The sequence below is a fragment of the Mustela nivalis genome (assembly GCF_964662115.1).
Source record: "Mustela nivalis genome assembly, chromosome: 3".
Lineage (NCBI taxonomy): Eukaryota > Metazoa > Chordata > Mammalia > Carnivora > Mustelidae > Mustela > Mustela nivalis.
This window is the reverse complement of record NC_139022.1, coordinates 7,350,083-7,374,225: the sequence shown is the minus strand read 5'-3', so window position 1 is coordinate 7,374,225 and position 24,143 is coordinate 7,350,083. Positions and strand designations below refer to the sequence as shown.

Below are 24,143 nucleotides of genomic sequence, written 5' to 3'. Positions count from 1 at the left end.
CTAGCTTCATGATCTTGGGTAACTATTGAGCTCTCTGTGCTCAGTTTCCATCTGTTATATATGGGTAATATTACTGTCTACCTCATGAATTTTTTACAGTAACAAAAATAATATCACAGGCAAAGAAGAGCTCAGACTTCTGTCTGTTCTTTATACCTACCAAAAGTGATCTTTCAAAGAAAGAGATTGTCCAAACTATCTCACTACTTACTGTATATGCAAATACCATTATTTGAAGTATTTCACCCTATCAACAGCAACCCCGTCTCTCTCTCGTCCTTCCTATTTCTTCAGCTTCATTTTTCATCCCTGTCTTCCATGTCTCTAATTCTCCATATCCCACATAATTCTCTGAACATATTCAAACATGCAATACCCCTTGTAGCTTGTCATTGACACATTTGCTCTGCTTTTCTGTAACTGAGAGTTTCCTTCTCGTCCCTCAATACTTTATCTTATCTTCCCATGAAATGGTCATCAACTTTTCTGTGTTCAGTGACCTCTTTACTCATACATTTTTGTGATTATATGTTTCACTATTTCCCCAGATAGAATAATAAACTCCTGAGGACATTTCACCATATTTCTATTATGTTTCCATTTCTTAGAAAAATACTGAGCCATAATATGGTTTCCTACAGTAGATAAATATTTGTTTCACCTCCTATCAACAAGCAAAGTGTCATTTCTTTTTTTATTGTTTTCTTACTATTTTTAATTTAATTTTATTTTTCCAGTGTTCTAAGATTCATTGTTTATGCGCTACACCCAGTGCTCCATGCAATACGTGCCCTCTATAATGCTTTTAGTTTGGGAAGTCACATTATTTTAAGACAATAAAGAAAATGAAGAACTGATATCTGAGATTTATAAAGAACGCCTCAAACTCAACACTCAAAAGACAGATAATCACGCCAAAAAGTGGGCAGAGGCCATGAAGAGACACATTCAAAGAAGACATACAAATGGCTAATAGACACATGAGAAAATGTTTATCATCATTAGCCATCAGGGAGATTCAAATCAAAAGTACATTGAGAGGAGGCAGCTGGGTGGCTCAGTGGGTTAAGCCTCTCCCTTTGGCTCAGTTCAGGATCTCAGGGTCCTGAGATCAAGCCCCACATCAGGCTGTCTGCTCGGTGGGGACCCTGCTTCCCCCTCTCTTTCTGCCTGCCTCTCTGCCTACTTGTGATCTCTCTCTCTCTCTCTCTCTCTCTCTGTCAAATAAATAAATAAAATCTTTTTAAAAAAGCACATTGAGATACCACCTTACACCAGTTACAATGGCCATAACTACAGTAAACAATACGTGTTTGGGAGGATTTGGATTAAGGGGAACCCTCTTCCACTGTTTGTGAGAAGGCAAGTTGGTGCAGCCACTTTGGAGAGCAGTGTGGAGGTTGCTTAAGAAATTAAATATAGAGCTGCCCTATGACTCTGCAATTGCACTACTGGTTATTTATCCCAAAGATAGAGATGTAGTGAAAAGAAGGGCCATCTGTACCCCAATGTCTATAGCAACAATGACAACAATTGCCAAACTGTGGAAAGAGCCAAGATGACCTACAACAGACAAAGGATAAAGAAGACATGGTCCATATATACAATGGAGTACTATGCCTCCACCAGAAAGATCAATACCCAACTTTTGTATCAACATGGACAGGACTGGAGGATATTATGATGAGAGAAATAATTCAATTATCCTATGGATTTTACTTACTTGTGGAGAAAAATAAATAATATGGTGGACATTAGGACAAGGAAAGGAAAAGAGAATGGGGGAAAATGGAGGGGAGATGAACCATGAGAGACTGTGGACCCTGAGAAACAGAGTTTTGGAAGGGAGGGGGTTAGGGGGATGGGTAAGTCTGGTGGTGGGTACTAAGGAAAGCATGTATTGCATGGAACACTGGGTGTGGTGTATAAAAAATGAACCTTGAAACACTGAAAAAATAAAATAAAATTTAAAGAAATAAAAAATTAAATTAAAAAAAAAGCACACACACACACACACACACACAAACACAGATAATGAGGAAGAGAACTTGAGTTTGGGAATGTGAAAAAAGCAAACACACATACAAAATAGAGGATTTTTGTTCAACAACTTTAGTATTACAAAGAATAGAGGAATTTAGGAGTTTCTTACTGAGATTTTTATACCGAAGAAATGAGTTGAAACATATAATAAGGTATTATGAGTTGGGAAAATATTATAATGCTCTTGAAAGTCTGAATGTAGGAGATACATTTTTTTTTATATTTTAATATACTAATGGGTTTGAGATCACCAAATAAAAATTCTAGAGACATCTTGTTGAAATCTTAAATGAGGGTAGTGTCTGAAGGAATGTGTCCTTGACACCTCTTTTAAAATAAGTATTCATTAGAAAAATAAGAAAACAATAGTTTTTAATTTTACTGATTAAAGTTGCCAGTTGGCAGATATCCCATAAGAAACCTTAAATTGAATTAAACATTTGTCTCTAAAACCTAGACTGTGAATCCCATTTGGCTTATTATCCAAGATGTCACAGTTTCTCCTTTAATCTTTAGAGAAGCTCCACATGCCTCTCATTCATTGACATATTTTCAAGATCACATATATATTTATGTAGAAAATAATTGGATAGAAAGAACACATGACAAAGACAGTTTGGGGAACCAAAGGTGAAAAATTGGAAACAAATATGAAAAGAAATACCTTATTGCATTTGTAGGTTTTTATTAATTATGACAGAATTATTTTACATAGAGTAATATTAATGTTGCTAAATCTTTATTGTAGGTACATAGATGTCTGAAGCATTACTTGTATGTTTTCAGCGTATTAAAACATTATGATTTATAAAATAAAATTTCTGCATCTCCATACATTAGGAACAACAAAGGGAATGGAAGCCACTTTATCATTCCTGAATTCTGTAGAATTCCAGGGAAGGATAGGTGAGGCTTAGAATCTGGGGGTGCCTGGGTGGCTTGGTGGTTAAGTATCTGTCTTCAGCTCAGGTCATGTTCCCAGTGTCCTGGGGTTGAAACCTGCATTAGGCTCCTTGCTTCCACTCTCTCTGCTTCTATTCTCTTTCTCACTGCGTTGCTGTCACATAAATAAATAAAATCTTTAGGGAAAAGATAAAAAGAATCTGTGTCATTTCTAGCAATGTCTCCTAAAAGAAAACTCTTGGGATCTGTTCACAGAAGCCAAGCCACTGTTACCAAGCTAGATACTTAATGAAACAATCTCTATTTTTCAGATTCCTTATTTCTTGAGGACTTTACCTGGATAGTGTGGTTGGTTGTTCTCCTGGTTCTCCTGGTCATCAGTGTAACCATCTGTGTTCTATTTCTGCGTGTTAGAAAAGCCAAAGGTAAATGAAACAACAAGAACAACAACAAACAACTCAAAGGAACCCAAGACAACAACAGCAAAAACTGTGGAGATTGGGTTCATTTGTGGAAGAAGTACATTGTAATATTAACACCAAATTCATAATTGGTTTGTAGGGGGCCTTTAGCATTTCAAATTGGGAACAAGAAAAACTAATCAGAAAAAATATGTAAGTACATATTCAAAACTCTGAGCGTTTTTCAGAAAATAGAGGTTGTCTGGTTAAGGTCAATTATTTTCACGTAGTTTTGGGATCTAGATGAGGTGCAGTGGAGTGGAATCTAGAGACAAAGACCAAGAAAGAATTATTAAAACATCTTTGGTGCAAAATGGTGGTTTATTAAAGCACAGGAGCAAGACCCATGGGCAGAAAAAGCTGCTTCTCTGGGGTTTGTGAGGTGTGGCTGATTATATCTCATGGGATTTGGGGAGTTAAGGAAAAAGAGTGGTCTAAAAGAACTTTCATGTATTAAAGAAGACACACAGGATACTGGTATTTTGCCATTTGTTAAGGTTGTTTTTCCTTTAAGTAAGTCATTAATAGTAAGATAGTTGGGAAATTCTTGCAAGAATGTCACACTCCTCCTATCATACATCCTTGTCAATGAACTTTAGGCTTAGAAGAAATTCAACTTTATTTACATTTTGCTCTGCCTCAGCCTCCCTCAATTTTATGGAGGATGATATTAGGGTTTCAGGAATGGAGTTATGGACCTCTGAAAGTTAGGCTATTGATAAGAAAGCTTTTTCCTTGTAAATAACTGGGACATTTGTAGACTTAGAGAGACTCAGGTCTTTCAGGATTGTGATCTCTACCAATTAAATGTTTTTTTTTTTTTTTTTTTTTTTTTTTTTTTTTTCTCTAGGGCAGCCTGGAGTGCCTAAGGAATATCACATATTTCTCATAGGGGGAAGTGTGGGGTGTCAGCTTCTGCCTTGTCCTCAGCTAGCCTTCTGCTTCTTATCAATTTCATCAAGAAAAAAATGCACTTCATTTCTGATCTACACTTAAATTTGAGGGTTTAGAAACCAGATTATATCTCTGTTTGATTATGTGCTTGTTTATGTATCCAGAGGTAATACAATTCTCTGTGACATCATTTGTTAATTGAAGTTAGTTTTGCATCAGGATGGCATTTTCTGGTTTCAGAATGCATGTGTTCTTTCATGTATTTGGGGGGAATAATCTAGAGCAGTATTCAGAACATTACTTCATGAGCATAACCAAGAAGACATTAAGAAGTTAAAGTTTTTACTAAGGCCATGACTCCCCATGATGGCCTTTCTCTGCAGGGGGTGAAATGTCTCATAGAAAGCCTGTTTCTCTGTCCTTTAAATTGATAATTTTTATCTAAGCAGGACTGACTACCATAGCCTGTGACACTTCCGTGCCTCACTTTTCAATGTGTCTGATGAGATCTTTAAACAAATGCTCTCCTTGGAACTAATAGAAGTATTCTAGAGGCATTACATTAGTTATTCCTATAGAGCTAAGATGTATATTGTTCTCCATTGATTGAATTTCCAGTATCTTAAGCATTACCTTCCTCCCAACTTTACCTCAATTTGTGTTGAAAAGAATCAGGACAGTAATCAAAGGTAAAACTAAACAAGGAAACAAACAGTAATAGCAACTATAAAAATTCCCAGAGTGTGAAGAGATGTATAGTGGGGTGTTAAAGTTCTACTCTCATCACCTACCAGTTCACACAAATGATTATGCTTCATATCCCTAAATTAATGTACAATGTAGACTTTTCTCAAAATGTCCAATACTGAGGACATCTGTGTGGCTTAGTGGGTTAAGCCTCTGCCTTTGGCTCTAGTCTGATCTCAGAATCCAGGGATGGAGCCTGCAACAGGCTCTCTGCTCAGCAGGGAGTCTGCTTCTCTCTCTCTCTTTCTCTCTCCCTGCCTCTCTGCCTACTTGTGGTTTCTGTTTCTGTCAAATAAATAAATACAATCTTAAAAAAATGTCCAATATTGTTTACTCGGTCAATATGAAAAAAAATTGTTTTTTTCTAAAACCATTTGAAACACATTTTTCAAGGTAGAAAAAGAGGATTTATTAACTAGAGGGTCATAAATCAAAACTTAAGGACATTATTGGGTATTCTTTGAAAAAATTGACTAAGTGGCTAATTATTTGAAAGATTTACATAATTTACAACTCAGCTGTCATTGCTTATTATCAATACACTAATTCAGTCAATAATTGCTTTGTTTAATCAAAAAGATTAAAACAAATTTTAATTTGAAAAATAATTGCTGATTATACTAGAATTAAAACGAAAAACAATAAAAAGTATAGTTGACGAACAATATATTACTTTCAGGTATACAACATAGTGATTCAATAAACTCCATACATTATGCTTGGTTCACAAAGTGTAGCTATCATCTTTCACTATGCAATTATTCTAATACCAGAGATTATATTCTCTATGTTGCATCTATCATCCACATGATTTATTCATTTCATAGTGGGAAGCCTGTACCTCCCACTTCCTTTCACCCTTTCACCCCCAATCCCTGCAACCACCAGTGTGTTCACTGTATTTATGGATCTGGTTCCATTTTATTTATTTTGTTTTTTAACATTCTGCATAAAAGTGCAACCATAGGCTTTGTTTTGTCTGACATCTCACTTATCTTAACATCCTCTAAGCTCATCCATGTTGTTGCAAATATCAAGATCACATTCTTTCTCTGGCTGAATAAATACAAATCCATTGTCATATATATACATATATATGTATATGTATATATTTGTGAGACAGATATCTAGATATTAGATATCTATCTCATATCTATGTATATAGATATATCTATATATAGATGATACAGATCTATATATATAAGATACATAGATATAGATATAGATCTATGTATAAAAACATAGATAAATATATAGATATCTAGATAACTATCTCACATATAGATATCTATATAACTCACATAACTAGATATACATATAGATATAGATATAGATATCTATGTATCTATCTCACATATTATTTGTTCTTTCATCTGTGAAGGACACTTCTTAGGTCACTTCCAGATCTTGGGTATTGTAAATAATACTGCAATAAACTTAAGGGAACCCTTATGTTTCTGAACTAATGTTTCCATTTCTGGAGGTTAAATACCCAGTAGTGGAACTACTGAATTGTCAAGGATTTCTCTTTTTAATTTCCTTTTTAAAAATTAAATTTTATTTTTTCAGTGTCCCAAGATTCATGGTTTATGCACCACACCCAGTGCTCCATGCAATATATGCCACCACCTTTTTAATTTTCTAAATAAATCTCCTGCTCTTTTCCACATTGTCTGCAATAGCTTAGATTCTCATTGCAGTATGTGAGAATTCCCTTTTCTCCACATCCTTGCTAACACTTAGTATTTATTATATTTTTGATAATAGTCATTGTGACAGGTATCAGATGATATCTCTTGGTTTTGACTCACATTTCACTGGTAATAAGCTATGTTGACCATTTTCACCTGTATCTGTTGGCCATCTATATAGATTTTTGAAAATCATCTAATCAGGTCCTTTGCACATTTTCAAATGAATTACAGTTGGGTTTTGTTTTGTTTTGTTTATTTTTTATTTATTTTCAGCATAACAGCATTCATTATTTTTGCACCACAACCCAGTGCCCCATGAAATCCATGCCCTCTATCATACCCACCACCTGGTACCCCGACCTGCCACCCCCCCCTTCAAAACCCCCAGATTGTTTTTCAGAGTCCATAGTCTCTCATGGTTCACTTCCCCTTCCCATTTTCCCCAACTCCCTTCTGTTCTCTATCTCCCCATGTCCTCCATGCTATTTGTTATGCTCCACAAATAAGTGAAACCATATGATAATTGACTCTCTCTGCTTGACTTATTTCACTCAGCATAATCTCTTCCAGTCCCATCCATGTTGCTACAAAAGTTGGGTATTCATCCTTTCTGATGGAGGCATAATACTCCATAGTGTATATGGACCACATCTTCCTTATCCATTCGTCCATTGAAGGGCATTTTTGTTTGTTTGTTTTGCTTTTCTTCTGGTTTTGGTTTTGAGTTGTATATGTTTTATATATTTTGGATGTTAAAGTCTTATCAGATATCAATACAAGACTCTTTTCCCATTAAGTAGTTTGTGTTTTTGTTTTGTTTTGTTGATATTTTCCTTCACTGCATAAAAGCTTTTCTTTAAGGATTTAAGGGTGTTTATTTTTGTTTGTTTGTTTGTTTGTTTTTTTAAGATTTCATTTACCTATCTGAGAAAGAGAGAGAGACAGTGAGCTGAAGGGAGAGGGATAGAGAATCTGAAGCAGACCCCATGCTGAACACAGAGTCTGTGGTAGTAACTGATCTCAATACCACAAAATTATGATTTGAACCAAAACCAAAAGACTGATGCTTAACAGACTGAACTTAGCCACCATTGTGTAAGGTTTTTAAGTTGGTCCAGTCCCAGTAGTTTGGTTTTTGTTTGCTTCCCTTGCCAGCACAGACATATACATACAGATGTTGCTAAGAACAATGTCATAGAGGGGCACCTAGCACCTTGTGTCAGCCTCTGTGCTTAGGAAAGAATCTGCTTGAAATTCTCTCGATTTCTCTCCTTCTGCCCCTCCCCTGCTCATGCTCTCTCTCTCTCTATCTGACTTTCGTTCTCTCTCATTGAACAAATAAAACTAATAATCATATATATATATATATGTATATATATATATATATGTCAAAAAGACTTGCCTATGTTTTCTTCCTATAGCTTTATGAGTTCAGATCTCAGTCCTTAAACCGTTTTTGTTTCTGTGTAGGGTTTAATGAAGTGTATCAGTTTTATTATTTTGCATGTAGTTATCTAGTTTAAATAGGACCATTAATTAATTTATTTATTTTTAAGATTTTTATGTATTTATTTGACAGACATATCACAAGTAGGCAGAGAGGCAGTCAGAGAGAGAGAGAGAGAGAGGAGGAAGCAGGCTCCCCACTGAGCAGAGACCCCAATGCGGGGCTCGATCCCAGGATCCTGGGATCATGACCTGAGCCGAGGGCAGAGGCTTTAACCCACTGAGTCACCCAGGCACCCCAACATGGGACCATTTATTGAAGAGAATTTATCTTCCCCGTGTACATGCTTGCCTTCTTTAATTGACCATATAAGCATGGGTTTATATTTGGTATCCCTATTTAATTCCATTTACTGTGTGTCTATTTTCTGTGCCAGTAACATACTGCTTTAATTATAATAGATTTGTGGTATATTTTGAAATCTGGGATTATTAGATATCCAGCTTTATTTTTCTTTCTCACCATTGCTTTGGATATTCAAGGCCTTTTGTGTTTCTATACACATTGGACAATTATTTGTTTTAGTTATGAGAAAACTGTTATTGGTATTTTGATAAGGATTACCTTGAATCTGTAGCTTTATTGGGGTAGTTTGGATGTTTTAACATTATAAATTCTTCCAGTCTATCTGCATGGAATATCTTTCTATTCGTCTTTGTCATCTAATTCCTTTAGTTGATATTTTATAATTTTCAGAGTATAGGTCATTTAACTTCTTGGAGAAATTGAAACCCAGATATTTTGTTTTTCTCATGAAACTTTAAATAAGATTTTTAATTTTTTTCTTCTGCTTCATTTTTAGTGTATATAAAATAAAATTATTTCTTTATAGTAATTTTGTATCATGCAAATTTACTGAATTTATTAATTCTAAGAGCTTCTCAGTGGAGTCCTTAGAGTTTTCTATGTATAATACTATGTCTCTCTCAAGTTGTTATAGCTTTCTTTTTTCCTTATGGATTCAGATGCATTTGTTTCTTTGCACAGGATTATACAGTGATAGGATTATGATTTCCAGTACTATTTAGAATAAATGTGGAAGAGTAGACATTCTTCTCTTGTTGCTGTTTTTGGAGGAAAAGCTCTCAACTTGTCACCATTAAGTATGATGTTAACTGTGGGTTTGTCATATATGATATTAATTGCCTAGGGGTATATTCCCTCTAAAAGCATTTTGTTGAAATTTTTTAAGGATGAAAAACTTGAAATTACGTCAACTTGTATTTTCTGCATCTATGAAGATGATTATATATTTTTTATCCTTTATTCTATTAATGTGGTATTTCACACTGGCTTGTGGATACTGAACCATCTTTGCATTACCCAAAGAAACACACTTGATGATGATGAATGGTCATTTCAAAGTATTGTTGAATGTGGTGTTCTAATATTTTGTTGAGAATTTTTATCTATGTTCATCAGGAATACTGACCTGCTTTTTTTTTTTTTTTTTTTTTTGGATTTACTTTAGTGTTTTTGGTTTTAGTATCAAGGAAAAGTTGGCCTCAAGGAATGTATTTAGAAAGTTTCCTTCCTCTTATATTTCTTGGAATAGCTTGAGGAGAATCAGTATTAACTTAAATTTTGGGTGGAATTCATTTGTGACTCCATCTGGTCCTTAATTTTGTATTGTTTTAGTTAAATTTTTACATATGTATGTGTGTATGCTTGTATGCATGTATTTTTAAATTTTATTTCTTCAGTGTTCCAAGATTGATTTTTTTACACCACAACCAGTACTCCATGCAATATATGTCCTTCTTAATAAACCCACTACCAATCTCACCCACACCCCACCCCCATTCACTCTAAAACTCTCACTTTGTTTCTCAGACTCCAGTCTCTCATGATTTGTCTCCCCCCTTTGATTTCCCCAGCTCACTTCTCATCCCCATCTCCCAATGTCCTCCTTGTTATTCCTTATGCAGAACAAGTAAGTTAAACCGTATGATAATTGACTCTTTCTCTTTGATTTATTTAACTTAGCAAAATCTCTTCCATTCCAGTCCATGTTGATACAAAAGTTGAGTATTCATCCTTTCTGATGGAGGTATAATACTCCAGAGTCTATATGGACCATGCCTCCTTTATCCATTCATCTGTTAAAGGGCATCTTGATTCTTTCCACAGTTTGGTGACTGTGGCCATTGAACATTGGGGTACAGAAGGCCCTTATTTTTACTTCATCTGTATCTCTGGGGTAAATCCCCAATAGTGCAAGTTCAGGGTCATTAGATAACTCTATTTTTAATTTCTAAAGGTATCTCCACATTGTTTTCCAAAGTGACTGCACCAACTTGCATTCCCACCAACAGTGTAAGAGAGTTGCCCTTTTCCCAAATCCTCTACAACATATGTTGTTTACTGTCTTGTTAATTTTGGCCATTCTAACTGGTGTAAGGTGGTATATCAATGTGGTTTTTATTTGAATCTCCCTTATGGCTAATGATGATGAACAATTTTCATGTTTCTCTCAGGTATTTGTACGTCTTCTTTGGAAAAGTGTCTGTTCATGTCTTCTGCCCATTTTTATGAAATGATTATCTGTTTTGTGTGTAGTTTGAGTTGGAGGGGTTCTTTATAGATTTTGGATATCAGCCCTTTGCTTGTAGTGTGATTTGCAAATATTTTCTCTGATTCCATGGATTACCTCTTTGTTTTGTTGAGAGTTTCCTCTGCTGTGGCATAATCTTTTATCTTGATAAAGTCCCAAAAGTTCATTTTTGCTTTTGTTTTATTTGCCTTTGGAAGCATATCTTGAAAGAAGTTGCTGTGGCCAATGTCGGAGAGGTTACTGCCTATGTTCTCCTCTAGGATTTTGATAGATTACTGTCTCACATTGAGGCATTTTATGCATTTAGGGTCTATCTTTGTCTATGGTGTAAGACAATGTTTGAGTTTCCTTCTTCTACACATTGCTTTTCAATTTTCACAGCAGCAATTATTGAAGAGACTTTTTTCCACTATATATTTTTTCCTTTTATGTCAAAGATTATTTGACCATAGAGTAGAAGATCCCTTTTGGACTCTCTAATCTGTTACACTGGTTTATGTGTCTGTTTTTTGCACCAGTACCATGTTGTCTTGGTGATCACAGCTTTGTAGTAATTATTGAAATCAGGCAATGTGATGTTCCCAGCTTTGTGTTTCTTTTTCAGCATTTATTTAGGAATTCAGAGTCTTTTCTGTTTCCATACAAATTTTAGAACTGTTTCTTCCAGCTCTTTGAAAAATGATGGAGGAACTTTGATTAAGATGGCATTGAAAGCATAGATGGTTCTAGGCAGTATAAACATTTTATCAATGTTTATTCTTCTGATCCCTGAACATGGAATACTTTTCCATTTTTTTGTGTCTTCAATTTCTTTCATGAGTCTTCTGTAGTTCCTCAAGTATAGATCCTTTACTTCTTTGGTTAAGTGTATTCCCAGGTATTTTATGGGTCTTGGTGCTATAATAATTTGAATCAATTCTCCAATTTCCCTTTCTATATTTTCATTGTTAGTGTGTAAGTAAGCAATGGATTTCTGTACATTGATTTTGTATGTTGCCACATTACTGAATTGCTCTATGAGTTCTAGTACTTGAGGGGTGGAATCTTTTGGGTATTCTATATAAAGTCTCAATTCATCTGTGAAGTGAGAGAGTTTGACTTCTTCATTGCAATTTGAATACCTTTTATTTCTTTTTGTTGCCTGATTGCTGATGCTAGGGCTTCTAGTACTATATTGAACAACAGAGGCATGAGCTGATATCCTTGTTGTGTTCCTGATCTCAAAGGGAAGGCTGTTTTTTTTTTCCCCATTAAGGATGATATTTGCTGTGGTTTATTCGTAGATAGCTTGTATGAAGTTGAGGAATGTTCCTTCTATACCTATACTTTGAAGCATTTTAATCAGGATGGATGTTGTATCCTGTCAAATGCTTTTTCTGCATCAACTGAGAGGACAATGTCATTTTTTCTCTTCCCTTATTGATCTGTTACATCACATTAATTGATTTGTGAGTGTTGAACCACTCTTGCATATAGGGGATAAATTCCAACTGGTCAGAGTGTATAATCTTTTTAATGTACTGTTAGATTTTATTAGTTAGGATCTTGTTGAGAATCTTAGTATCCATATTAATCAGGCATATTGGTCTGAAGTTCTCTTTTTTGGTTGTTTCTTTGCCTGTTTGGGGGATTAGGGAAATTCTGGCTTCATAAAAAGAGTCTGGAAGTTTTCCTTTTGCTTCTATTTTTCGAAACAGCTTCAGGAGAATAAGTATTATTTCTTCTTTGAATTTTAGACAGAAGTCCCCAGGGAATCCATGAGGTCCTGTGCTCTTGTTTTTGGGGAGGTTTTTGATCACTGCTTCTATCTTGTTATAGATATTGGTATGTGAGGTTTCAATTCCTTCCTGATTCAGTTTTGAAAGTTTATAGGTTTCCAGGAATGATTCCATTTCATCTAGGTTGCTTATTTGTATATAAATGTTGATAATTTCTGATGATCATTTCTTTTTCCTTGGTGTTAGTTGTGATCTCTCCCTTTTCATTCATAGTTGGATTAATTTGGGTCCTTTCTTTTTTATTCAGATTAGTTTGGCCCATGTTTTATTGATCTTATTGATTCTTTCATAGAACAACTTCTGTTTTTTTTGATGTGTCCTACTGTATCTCTAGTTTCTATCTTATTGATCTCTGCTCTAATCTTTATTATTTCCCATCTTGTGTGTTGGGTTGACTTAATTTGATGTTGACTCTCCAGTTTTTTAATGTGTAAAGAGAGTTGGTGTATTCTGGATTTTTTTTTTTTTTTTTTTTTTTTTAGTGAGCCTTGGATGGCTTTGTATTTCTCCCTTAGGACTGCCCATAGGCTTTGGGCCAGAGTGTCTTCATTCTCATTGGTTTCGATGCATTTTTAAAGTTATTCTTTGATTTCCTTATTGATCCAAACATTCTTAAGCAGGGTTGTTTTTACATTCCAAGTGTTTGAATTCCTCCCAAACTTGTTCTTGTGCTTGAGTTCCAGTATCAAAGCATTGTGGTCTGAGAATATGCAGAGAATAACTCAGTCTTTCCATATTGGTTGAACCCTGATTTGTGACCCAGTACATGTTCTATTCTGGAGAAAATTCCATGTGCGCTGGAAAAGAATGAGTATTTTGTTGTTTTAGGATGATATGTTATGTATATCTAAGAGGTCCATCTGGTTCAATGTGTCATTCAATGCTCCTGTTTATTTATTTTCTGTTTGGATGATCTGTGTGTTTCTGTGAATGACATGTTAACATCCCCTTCTATTAATATATTACTCTCAATATGACTTTTTATTTTGATTAACATTTGTCTTATGTAGTTGGTGGTTCCTCTTTAGGGGGCATAAATATTTACAATTGTTAGATCTTCTTGGTGGCTAGACCATTTCAAAATAATGTATTTTACTTCTTTCTTTCTGACTACATTCTTTAGTTTAAAATCTAATTTCTCTGGGTGAGAGTCACTACCCCAGCTTTCTTTTCATGTCCATTGACATGAAATATTCTTCTCCATCCCTTCACATTCAGTCTGAATGTCTCCTTAGGTTCAAAATGGGTCTCTTGTAGACAATATTTGGATAGGTCCTGTCGTTTTATCCAATCTGTAACCCTGTGCTGTTTTATTTGAGCATTTAGGCCATTCACATTGAGAGTGATTATTGAAAGATATGTTTTTATTGACATCATGTTGCCTTTGAAGACCTTGTTTCTATAGAGAATTTCTACAGAAATTCTGTAAATTTCTGTTCTATGTAACTCTTGGGTTCTTTTTATTTTTTTTTTTATAGAACCCCTTAATATTTCTTAGAGTGCCAGATTCATGGTCATATACTCTTTTAAACGTTTCCATTCTTGAAAGCTCTTTATCTTTCCATCCATTTTGAATGTCAACCTTGTTGGATAAAGTACTCTTGGCTGCATGTTCTTTTCATCTAGTGCCCTGAATACGTCTTGTCAGCTCTTTCTGGCATTCCAGCTTTCTGTGAATAGGTCTGATGTTATTCTGATGGACCTTCCTCTGTATGTAAGGAATCTCTTCACCCTAGCTGCTCTCTAAAACTGTTGTCTCAAATTTTGATTCATCAGTCTCACAATCAAGTGTCTCGTGGTCTTTCTATATTTGTTGATTTGAGGGGTGATCTTTCAGCCTCTAGGAAACAAAGGTTGGTTCCATTCCCCCTACTGGTAAGATTTTCATGGAGAATTTGTTCAAATATATTTTCTAGTCTTCTTTTTTTCTCCTCCCCCTCGGGGGGGGGATAATAATTATTCCCAATAATTCTGATGTTAGAATGTTTCCTGGTGTCATTTATTTCCCTAATTCTGTTTTCATGCCTTCTTAGCTGTTTGTTCCAGGCCTCCTCCTGTTCTCTATGATTTTGTGCTCTCGATCACTAATTCTATATTATGCCTCAGTTACTCTAGCTGTTTGAATATTTAGATTACATCGGAACTCATTGATAACATTTTTAACTTCTTTCCGGGCTGCTCTCACTCTGCCCTTAAAGATTCTATATTGTCACTAATGGTTTTCTCCAACCTAGCCATTGCCTGGGTAATTTTTACCCTGAATTCCCTTTCTGACACACTGTTTATGTCTATATCCAATAACTCCAAAGGAAAGGGCACAGTCTCTGAATTCTTCCTCTTTTGGGTGTTTCTCTTCCTAGTCATTTTGGTGAGAGGTAGTTGAGGGGATTTATAGCTGAATATATCAATTGCCATCGAGGCAAGGTGCACACTGGAATGCTTCTGAGCAATCAGAATTCACCACCAAAAAAAAAAAAAAAAAAAAGAAGAAGAAGAAAAAAAGAAAGAAAAAAAGAAAAAAGAAAAAAAGAGAGAGCAAGGAAAAAAAAAAAAAAAGACAGAATGGGCCCCCAAATTAAGATTCATAAGGTATACAACCAAAAATGGGTAAACAAAAAGATAGACAAAAGTAAATGACAAGATAAAAGAAAAAAGAAAAATGAACCCAGCCGATATGAACCCCAAGGATAAGAGTTTTATAATACCCAAACAAAAACCAAATACACAGAAATGCTGACAGAAGAAAAAAGGTGGGAGTGTGGTTATAAATCCTCCAATTGGGTGAGGAAGGTTATTTTGATTCTCTCTGTGTGTTTTGATAACCTTGGTAAAAGACTCAAATTTCCAGAGATAAAGGGAGATTAAAACTTGTTTATATTATAGGGGTAGTATTAGTTAGCAAATAGGATTACTTTGAAGCTCATATCTATGTGTATATTAATAAAATAAAGGGAAAATTAAAACACATGTATATGTATGAAAAAAAATCAAGTTAAAAAGTTATTATGGAATATGCTATATTAACCCTCTAGTTGTAATGGTTAAAAAAAAAAAACTAAGTAGGTTTAAAAAAAGTAGGTCTAAAAAACTAAGTAGGCTCAAAAATTAAAAGGAACAAGAATAGTGAAAATGAATTAAAAATAAAAGTTCTATCTATGAATTATACTGATTTTAGGACAATAACCAGAGCTTAATATATTGTTTTTCCCTGATATTGAGGTTTTACAGCTGTATGGTGACCCTGAGGTGGTTGTCCTCTCCTTCTTTTGGCTGACTTTCTGGGGGAGGGGCTTCCCGGGTTGTTTTTCAGTTAGTCTTGCTTGGGTTTAGTCCTCTTGCCCTCTATCAAGGGGCTGGGCTCTCTGGAAACCAGTTTTTCAGGCTTTTGTTCTCTGGAGGTTTTGTGTTTTTCTTCCCTCCCCGCCCCCTTTAGTTGTTTACTATGGCTTTTCAGAAGTTTAGTGGAAAGCAAACTGGACCCAGGCCTCTGTCTCAGAGAGAACCTTCAGTATGCTCCCCTCTGGGTGGTCCAGAATACACCGACTCCCCTCTGCAAACTCTGCTGAGCTATGCAACCTCCCACAGGCAGAGGAGGTCCCCAGTGACCATCTCAGGGGATGCCAGAAGTGTCTACTTGTCTCTGCACCCAGATACTACTAAAACTGTGAGTGATATTTGTCCAAGGAGCATTTTTCAGATGGCTGCCTTTGCTGGGACTGCTGGGGTCTAGACATGAGGTTGCCACCATGGGTGATTGCACTGGCCCCATCTAGGAGAGTCCAGACCCTTGATTGGTCCTATCTCAAGGGTAGAGCTTTCTCAGGCACTGGCAGGAAGTGGGTAAGACCCTGGTCATGCAGTACACAGAAGTTCAAGGGAACACAGGCTGGTTTTGTCACCAGACTTGCTCCTGGAGGGGCAGCAGTGTTCCCAGCTGAGTTGTGGTGCAAGCCACGCAACCCCACAGGCTCCATCACACTCTCTCTGGGACAGGTGGTCATAGGTGATGGCTGTTCTGGGACCATGTGTTTAGGCCTATGCCTATTACCCCCTGATTCCACCAATGGCCACTTAAGATCTTTTGCTCTTTTTGAGTGCTTTTAACCAGAATCCAAGTTAATTCTGGTTATCAGGGCACTCTCATATTGGGTTATTACTTTCCAGTGGGATGCTTCTGGTGACTCCCTCCCTCTTCTATTTATGCTCTGATATCAATCCAATCGTGCCCACTCTGTTTTATTGCTCGACTGGAGTCTTCTGCCCCAATAGAGACCTAGAACTATATAATCCTACATTTCAGGATGATTTCATGGGTGTTCAGAGTGTTTTGGTAGATAACTAGCTCTTTTTAGGGGAAGATTGAAACAGGGTCTCCTACTTCTCTGCCATCTTGCCCCTACTCAGCATATAGGTTTTCATAATATTTTCTTATAATTGCATTTCTGTAGTGTCCTTCATTATTTCTCCTCTCATTTGTGATTTCATTTATCTGTGTTATTTCTGTTATATTTTTGATAAGTCTGAATTCTCAATTTCATTTATTTTTCTTTTTTTTCAAAGAACCAGTTTCTCTTTCATTGTTCTGTTCCACTGTTTTGTTTGTGTGTGTGCGTTTGTGTGTGTGTGTGTGTATAATTTATTTTTGATACTAATTGCAATTATTTACTTACTACAGGACTTAGGCTTTGCTTTTTGTTATTTTCCAAGTTAATTTCAACGTATGGTTAAGTTTTTTTATTTGAGTTTTTTTTTTGGTTCTTTTGTTAATTCTTGCTTTATATTTCCTCTTGTGATCAATTTTGTTGTATTCTAAAGGTTTTGAAATTCTGCATGTTCATTTTTATTTGCATTTATTTATTTATTTATTTATTTATTTATTATTTTTGATTTCTTCTTTGATCTGCTTGACCCATTCATTCTTTACTAACATGTAGTTTACATTCATGTGTTTGTGGTCTTTCGATCCCCCCCCCCCCCGTGGTTAACGTCAACTTCCATACCTCTATGGTCAGAAAAGATGCATGGTATGATGTCTCTCTTTTTATATCTGTTGAGCTCTGATTTGTGATCTAGTATGTGATCTAGTATGGGAGAACGTCCCATATGTATTTGAGTAGAATGTGTACTCTGCTGCCTTAAGATATGTGCATTAAGTCCATGTAGTCCAGTTGTCATCCCAAGCCATTATTTCTTTGTTGATATTCTGCTTGGATGATTTGTCCATTGATAGTAGAAGTGTGTCGAAATCCCCTACTATTACGATATTATAAATGAGTTCTGTTGTGTTTATTATTAATTGTTTTATATGTTTGGGGCTTCCATGTTGGTAGTATCAATGTTTATAATTGTTTGATTTTCTTGTTTAATAGTCAAGTTTATTATAGTATAATTCCCTTCTTCATCTTTTATCACAGTCTTTGGTTTAAAATCCACTTTGTCTATTACAAATATTGCTACTCTGGTTTTCTTTTGACATCTGTTTACATGATATAAGTTTCTCTATATACATACTTCCAATCGCAGGTGTCTTGAGATCTTAAATGAGCCTTTAGGCAGCATATAGTCGAGTTTTGTTTTTTTTTTTATGTTTGTTTTTCTTTATTTTTTGTGACACTTTATTTCTTTTGATTAGGGTGTTTAGTCCACTTACGTTCAGAGAAATTATTAGTAGATATGTATTCAGTGTCCTTTTATTATTTTTTCTTTCATTGTTTCTGTACATTTTCCTTCTGGTTTTTGTCATGTTTGAGCTTTCCCTCCCACTCAGAGTCCCCTTTAACATTTCTTGCAGGGCTGGTTTAGTGATCACAAACCCCTTTAGTTTTTATTTGTCTATGAAACTCTTTTTTTCTCCTTCTATTCTTTGTGATAACCTTGCTTGACAGACTATTCTTGGCTATATATTGTTCCCTTTCAGTGTGTTGATTATATCATGCTTTCTATTCTGTCTTGACAAGTTTCTTTGGAGAGAACTGCAGCTAGACTTATGTCTTCCCTTGTAATTTAGTGACTCTTTTTGTCTTGGTGCTTCCTAGATTTTTTACTTAATAACCATATTTTGCAAGGTTAACCACAATATTTTTTTTGTGTGTTGAACTGTTTTTATTTATTTTGAAGGGAGTTGTCTATGCCTCCTATATTTGGAGGCATTCCCTAGATTAGGGAATTTTTCAGTTATTATTAACTCAAATAAGTCTGGCTCCTTTTTTTTTCTCTTCTGTTATTCCTATGATACAAATATTATGTTGGATGGAGTTCCTGAGTTGCCTATGTCTATTCTCTTGATGCATAATTCTTCTTTCTCTCTTTAGTTTAGCCTTATTGTTTTCCATTATTCTATCTTCTTTATCACCAATTCATTTTTCTGCTTCTTTCATCCTGCCATTGCATTGAATCTGTTTTAAATCTAAGTTATTTCATTTTTCTTTTCTTACAGATTGTTTTTTTTTTTAACTTTTTTATCTCTGCAGTAAGGACCTCCCTAAGTCTTTTATTCTTTTGGTCAATCCCACCTAGAATATTATGATGGTTACTTTAAATTCCCTATTAGGCATATTAATTATATCTGTTTTGCTTAGATCTCTGCTGAGACCTTATATTTTTGTTTGATTTCAGAGGATTTCCTCAGTCCTGACATTTTTTCTGTCACTGTCTTCTCTGTGTTAGGAAAGCATGTTTTGTTTCCTGATCTTGAGAGGAATGACTTTATGAAAATAAGAATTCATATGGTATCCAGAGACTGATGCTTTAGGGACTGTCTCTGTTGTATTCTGCATATATTTTTCTGCTGTGTTTTGGTTGTGCTGTCTTTCAGGATGGTCATCTTCTGAGGCTCTCCTTGCCTGCTGTGGATGGTGTTTGAAGCTGTGTAATAGTGTGGCAAGTTTTAACTAGGTGTGCTCTTATCTGGTTATTAAATGAGGTCTGATTTTAGTTCCACTAGAACTGAATCCTTGCAGAACTCTCTGGTTGGGAGACAAGCTGTGGATAACCATTCTGTTGGTCCTCTGAGGAAGAGGCCTACTGTCTTGGGACTGAGGCAGGCTTGACAGAGAAAAGCAGTGGAAGCAGAGCACTGGTATGTGAAGTCTGGTGTAAGAATGTTAGGCAGCCAATCTCAGCATCATGGTGTTTACTGAAGGTAAGTCTGTGTTTATGTTGAGGAGTTTAGGAGGAAAATGGCACTAGTCAATTCCCTTTTCTCCAGAGAGGGGGTATCCATTCCTGCTGTTCTCAAGGAAGCACTCCCAGTACCATGATTAATCTTCCCAATGTGCCCTGGGTATTTCCCAGATCCTCATTTTCATGTAGTGTTCCTAGGGGTTGTTTACCTGTCTTCTTTCAGGAGTAAGATAGTTCTCTCAGGGCTGTATTCCAGTGGAGTCCTTTGATCTTTAAAACTCCAGTCTTTAAAGCCTGCTTAAAAAAAAAAAAGGCAATAATAACAACAACAACAACTAAACAGCCAAGCAAACAAACACACAAAGAACAACAACAAGAACAACAACACACACACAAACACAAATCAGCTTGTCTCTTTCCACACAATGGCTTTGGGGAAGTGTCCTTCTTTTGTCTTCCCTGTTGTGTTTCTCTCTCTCTCTCTCTCTCTCTCTCTCACCTTTCTCTGCAACCAGGACTCCCCTCCTTCCACAGAAGCTGTGATCTATTTCTTTCTAAAACCATGTCTCTGAACTTCCTACCTACCTCAATGTGACCCTTTCTCTCCCTTTAATTGTGGATTTGTTCTGTATTCCTCATGTTTATTTACCAGGAATACAGAATAATTTGATATCTAATTGTGTTTGAAGAGTGAAAGAAGCCTGACAATGTTGCCATCATAGCTCAGAAGCAGGAAATCTTGATAAGGAGGAAAAATCTGGAAGTATCAGCCTTCTGGATTTCATGGTTTAACATATATAGCTATAGTACTCAAAACAGTGATTTACTAGCACAAAGTAGATACATACATAGATCAGTACAACAGAACAGAAAGCCTACAAAGAACTCCACACTTACATGGTGAATTATTCTATGACAAAAGAGGCAAGAAAACACAATGGGAAAAATATCCCTTCTATAAATGGTGTTGAGAAAACTAAGAAGATAATTGCAAAAGAATAAAATTTGATTAAATGTAAGCTCTAAACCATAAAACTCTTAGAGGAAATATAGGCACTGAGTTCTTGACATCAGTCTTAGCAAATTCACTTGAATTTGTTAAATCAGGCAAGGACAAGAAAAACAAAAATAAACTAATAGGACTACCTCAAAGTAAAAAACTTAAGCACAATGCAGGAAACTATTAACAAAATGAAAGGGTAACCTGTTGAATGGGACTAGATATCTTCATATGATATATCTGATAAGGGATTAATAAAAAAATATATAACAAACTCAAATAAATCAATATCAGAAATTCAAACAATCCAATTAAATATGGGCATAACCAGACTAATGTCAAAAAAAGACATACAGTTAGCCAACATTTACAGGAAAAGATGTTACATATCACTAACCACTAGGGAAACATCTACTATCAAAACCACAATAAGATATAATATCATGCACATCACAATGACTGTTATCAGAAGGAAGGGTATAACAAATGTTCCTGAAGATGTAGAAAGGGAGTACAGTGAGCTCCTGGTGGGAATATAAATTGGTGCATACAATATTGAAATAAAACTTTCATGCTTCTCAAAAGAATAAAAATGGAATTACCATATTATTCTGTAATTCAAAAACAAAATATTTATCAGGACAAAATAAGAACAATACTGCAAAAAGCTGTATGCTATTCCCTATGTATATCAGAGAATTTTATATAGTGAAGCAAGACATGGAGGTAATGTAAATGTCCAAAGATAGATATATGATAAAGAAGATATGGATATAGATATGTATATAGAGATAAATATGTTACAGATACAGATATAGGTATACTTATAGACAAATTATAATTTGTATATATCCAGATATATCCAAGTGTCCTGGGCAGTGATGGAATATATATATTATATATATAATATATATTATTTATTTAATAATATATATAATATATATTTTTATATATTATAAATTGTATATATTGTATATATGCAATATATACACTTATATATTGCACTTATATATATTGTATATATATTATTTATAAATATAAATATAAATAATATATAATATAATATATATATAACATATTATATATAATAACATATTATATATATATATTATATATAATATATTAATATATATATTCCAACACTGCCCAGGGATATATAGGTTTTCCAAGTGCATTATATACAAGCTTCAATTTCTCAATTTCCAAAGAAGTGGCTTAGCAAGGAAAAGATACATGAAAATTAATAAAAACGTTGAAAATAGCTCACATTAGTAGACATTTAATGGTGGAACAGGCTGTCCTCTGCATTGAAATGGAGCACCATGAGCCTTCTCGTGATATATCCCTGGGCAGTGTTGGAAGGTCAAGTCTCAGAGCTCTGTGAATCATGGCACGGGTTATCAAAAATCTGTTAAGAATCTCTATGTAGTTGAAACTTGTGCTTTTCTCTTATGTAGCTGCACAACACTTGGCTCTTACACACAAAATTTATAATTTATTATTCCCAGTCCTATCTATAATGAGATTCACTGCCTTCAAAGAGCAATGAACTGTCAGAAGTTTTACTTTCATTCTCTAACTTTCTGTATTTTTTTTTTAAGGTAAACTTCAGGTAGAACATGGTAAGTCATCCATTACTTCCTTGTACTGACAGTCTCTAAAAATATAGGAAATAAATAGCAATTTGGGTTTTGGAATTGTGTATTTACTCCTTTTTTTATGAATTTTGTTGTCCAAGTGTCCATGAGCTCTGTTATATCATTGCATCTATAATTCCTTGAAGTTTGCAATTATAGCCTGGATTCTACAGAGAGGTGACCTGGTTAAAATATGGGAAATGTAGTAAATGAAGGTATGCAGTAAACGCCCCAGAAATCACGAGAAGGCTCATGGTGCTCCATTTCAATGCAGAGGACAGCCTGTTCCACCATTAAATGTCTACTAATGTGAGCTATTTTCAAAGTTTTTATTAATTTTCATGTATCTTTTCCTTGCTAAGCCACTTCTTTGGAAATTGAGAAATTGAAGCTTGTATATAATGCACTTGGAAAACCTACTTCCTCTTCTGCATTTTTGAAATTTCCCCATGTATGGGGTTTCTTCTCACTTACATTTATGCACTCAATTTTTAAAAATCTTTCATAACCTGCTTCATACCTGTGTCCAAGGTATGAATTGATATATGTGTTATCATCAGATTAAGTATGAACTTTACAAAATGTCCATGGACAATTTTGCCTTTAAATAACCACAGATTTTCTTGGGATGAGCAATGAAGCCTGCTTGACTTTTTGGGTTACTGACTCTGGATGTCACCATTTTCTAAAGTCTCAAAGATCCAATCCCCGTCAGTTTCAGCTCAGACTCCATGGGTAATCTGCATGAACTTTGAGGCTTGTCCTTGGATGAGTGCTACATAATCAGCAGATGGATATCCATGCACTGGCTTAATTAATGAGTAAAGGATACAATAAATGATGTAATTATAGCATATTTCATGATATTTTGGAATGTCAGAGACCTTCTCTTTCAAATGATGAATACAATACCTGCTTTACTTTCTCTCTTTTCTATCTCGTATTTTCACCCTCTTGGATAAGTACTGACTACTACTCTAGCCATTTTTCCACACATACATTGTTGAATTATTATTTATATCTTTTGTTTTTATACAGAACTCTTAGCTAAAAAGAAACATGATTAGTCTTTTTTTTTATATTTTGGAGGGGAAGTTTTCTTGGAAAAAATGTATTTGATCTATGAAAATCACATTAGTAAATGGTTTCCACATCACAAATTATCAGTTGTTTTCTATTTTTTGTATTTTTATTTTTTATTTTTTTTATAAACATATATTTTTATCCCCAGGGGTAGAGGTCTGTGAATCACCAGGTTTACACACATCAAAGCACTCACCAAAGCACATACCCTCCCCAATGTCCATAATCCCACCCCCTTCTCCCAAACACCCTCCCCCAGCAACCCTCAGTTTGTTTTGTGAGATTAAGAGTCACTTATGGTTTGTTTCCCTCCCAATCCGATCTTGTTTCATTTATTCTTCTCATACCAACTTAAGCCCCCATGTTGCATCATCAATTCCTCATATCAGGGAGATCATATGATAGTTGTCTTTCTCTGCTTGACTTATTTCGCTAAGCATGATACGCTCTAGTTCCATCCATGTTGTCGCAAATGGCAAGATTTCATTTCTTTTGATGGCTGCATAGTATTCCATTGTGTATATATACCACGTCTTCTTGATCCATTCATCTGTTGATGGACATCTAGGTTCTTTCCATAGTTTGGCTATTGTGGACATTGCCGCTATAAACATTCAGGTGCATGTGCCCCTTTGGATCACTCCGTTTGTATCTTTAGGGTAAATACCCAATAGTGCAATTGCTGGGTCATAGGGCAGTTCTATTTTCAACATTTTGAGG

At 35.1% G+C, this 24,143-nt stretch overlaps 1 protein-coding gene across 1 annotated transcript in view; it reads left to right on the top strand.

Moving 5' to 3' along the window:
* Window positions 1–2,799, top strand: part of LOC309861960 (butyrophilin subfamily 3 member A2-like) — a gene marked incomplete at its 3' end in the record, with an annotated part of 54,483 nt that extends 51,684 nt beyond the window's left edge. The window contains exon 4 of the mRNA XM_082725227.1: window positions 2,792–2,799. Coding sequence (XP_082581353.1) covers window positions 2,792–2,799 — 8 coding nt within the window. The remainder of the gene's footprint in view (window positions 1–2,791) is intronic.
* Between the last annotated feature and the right edge of the window lie 21,344 nt (window positions 2,800–24,143).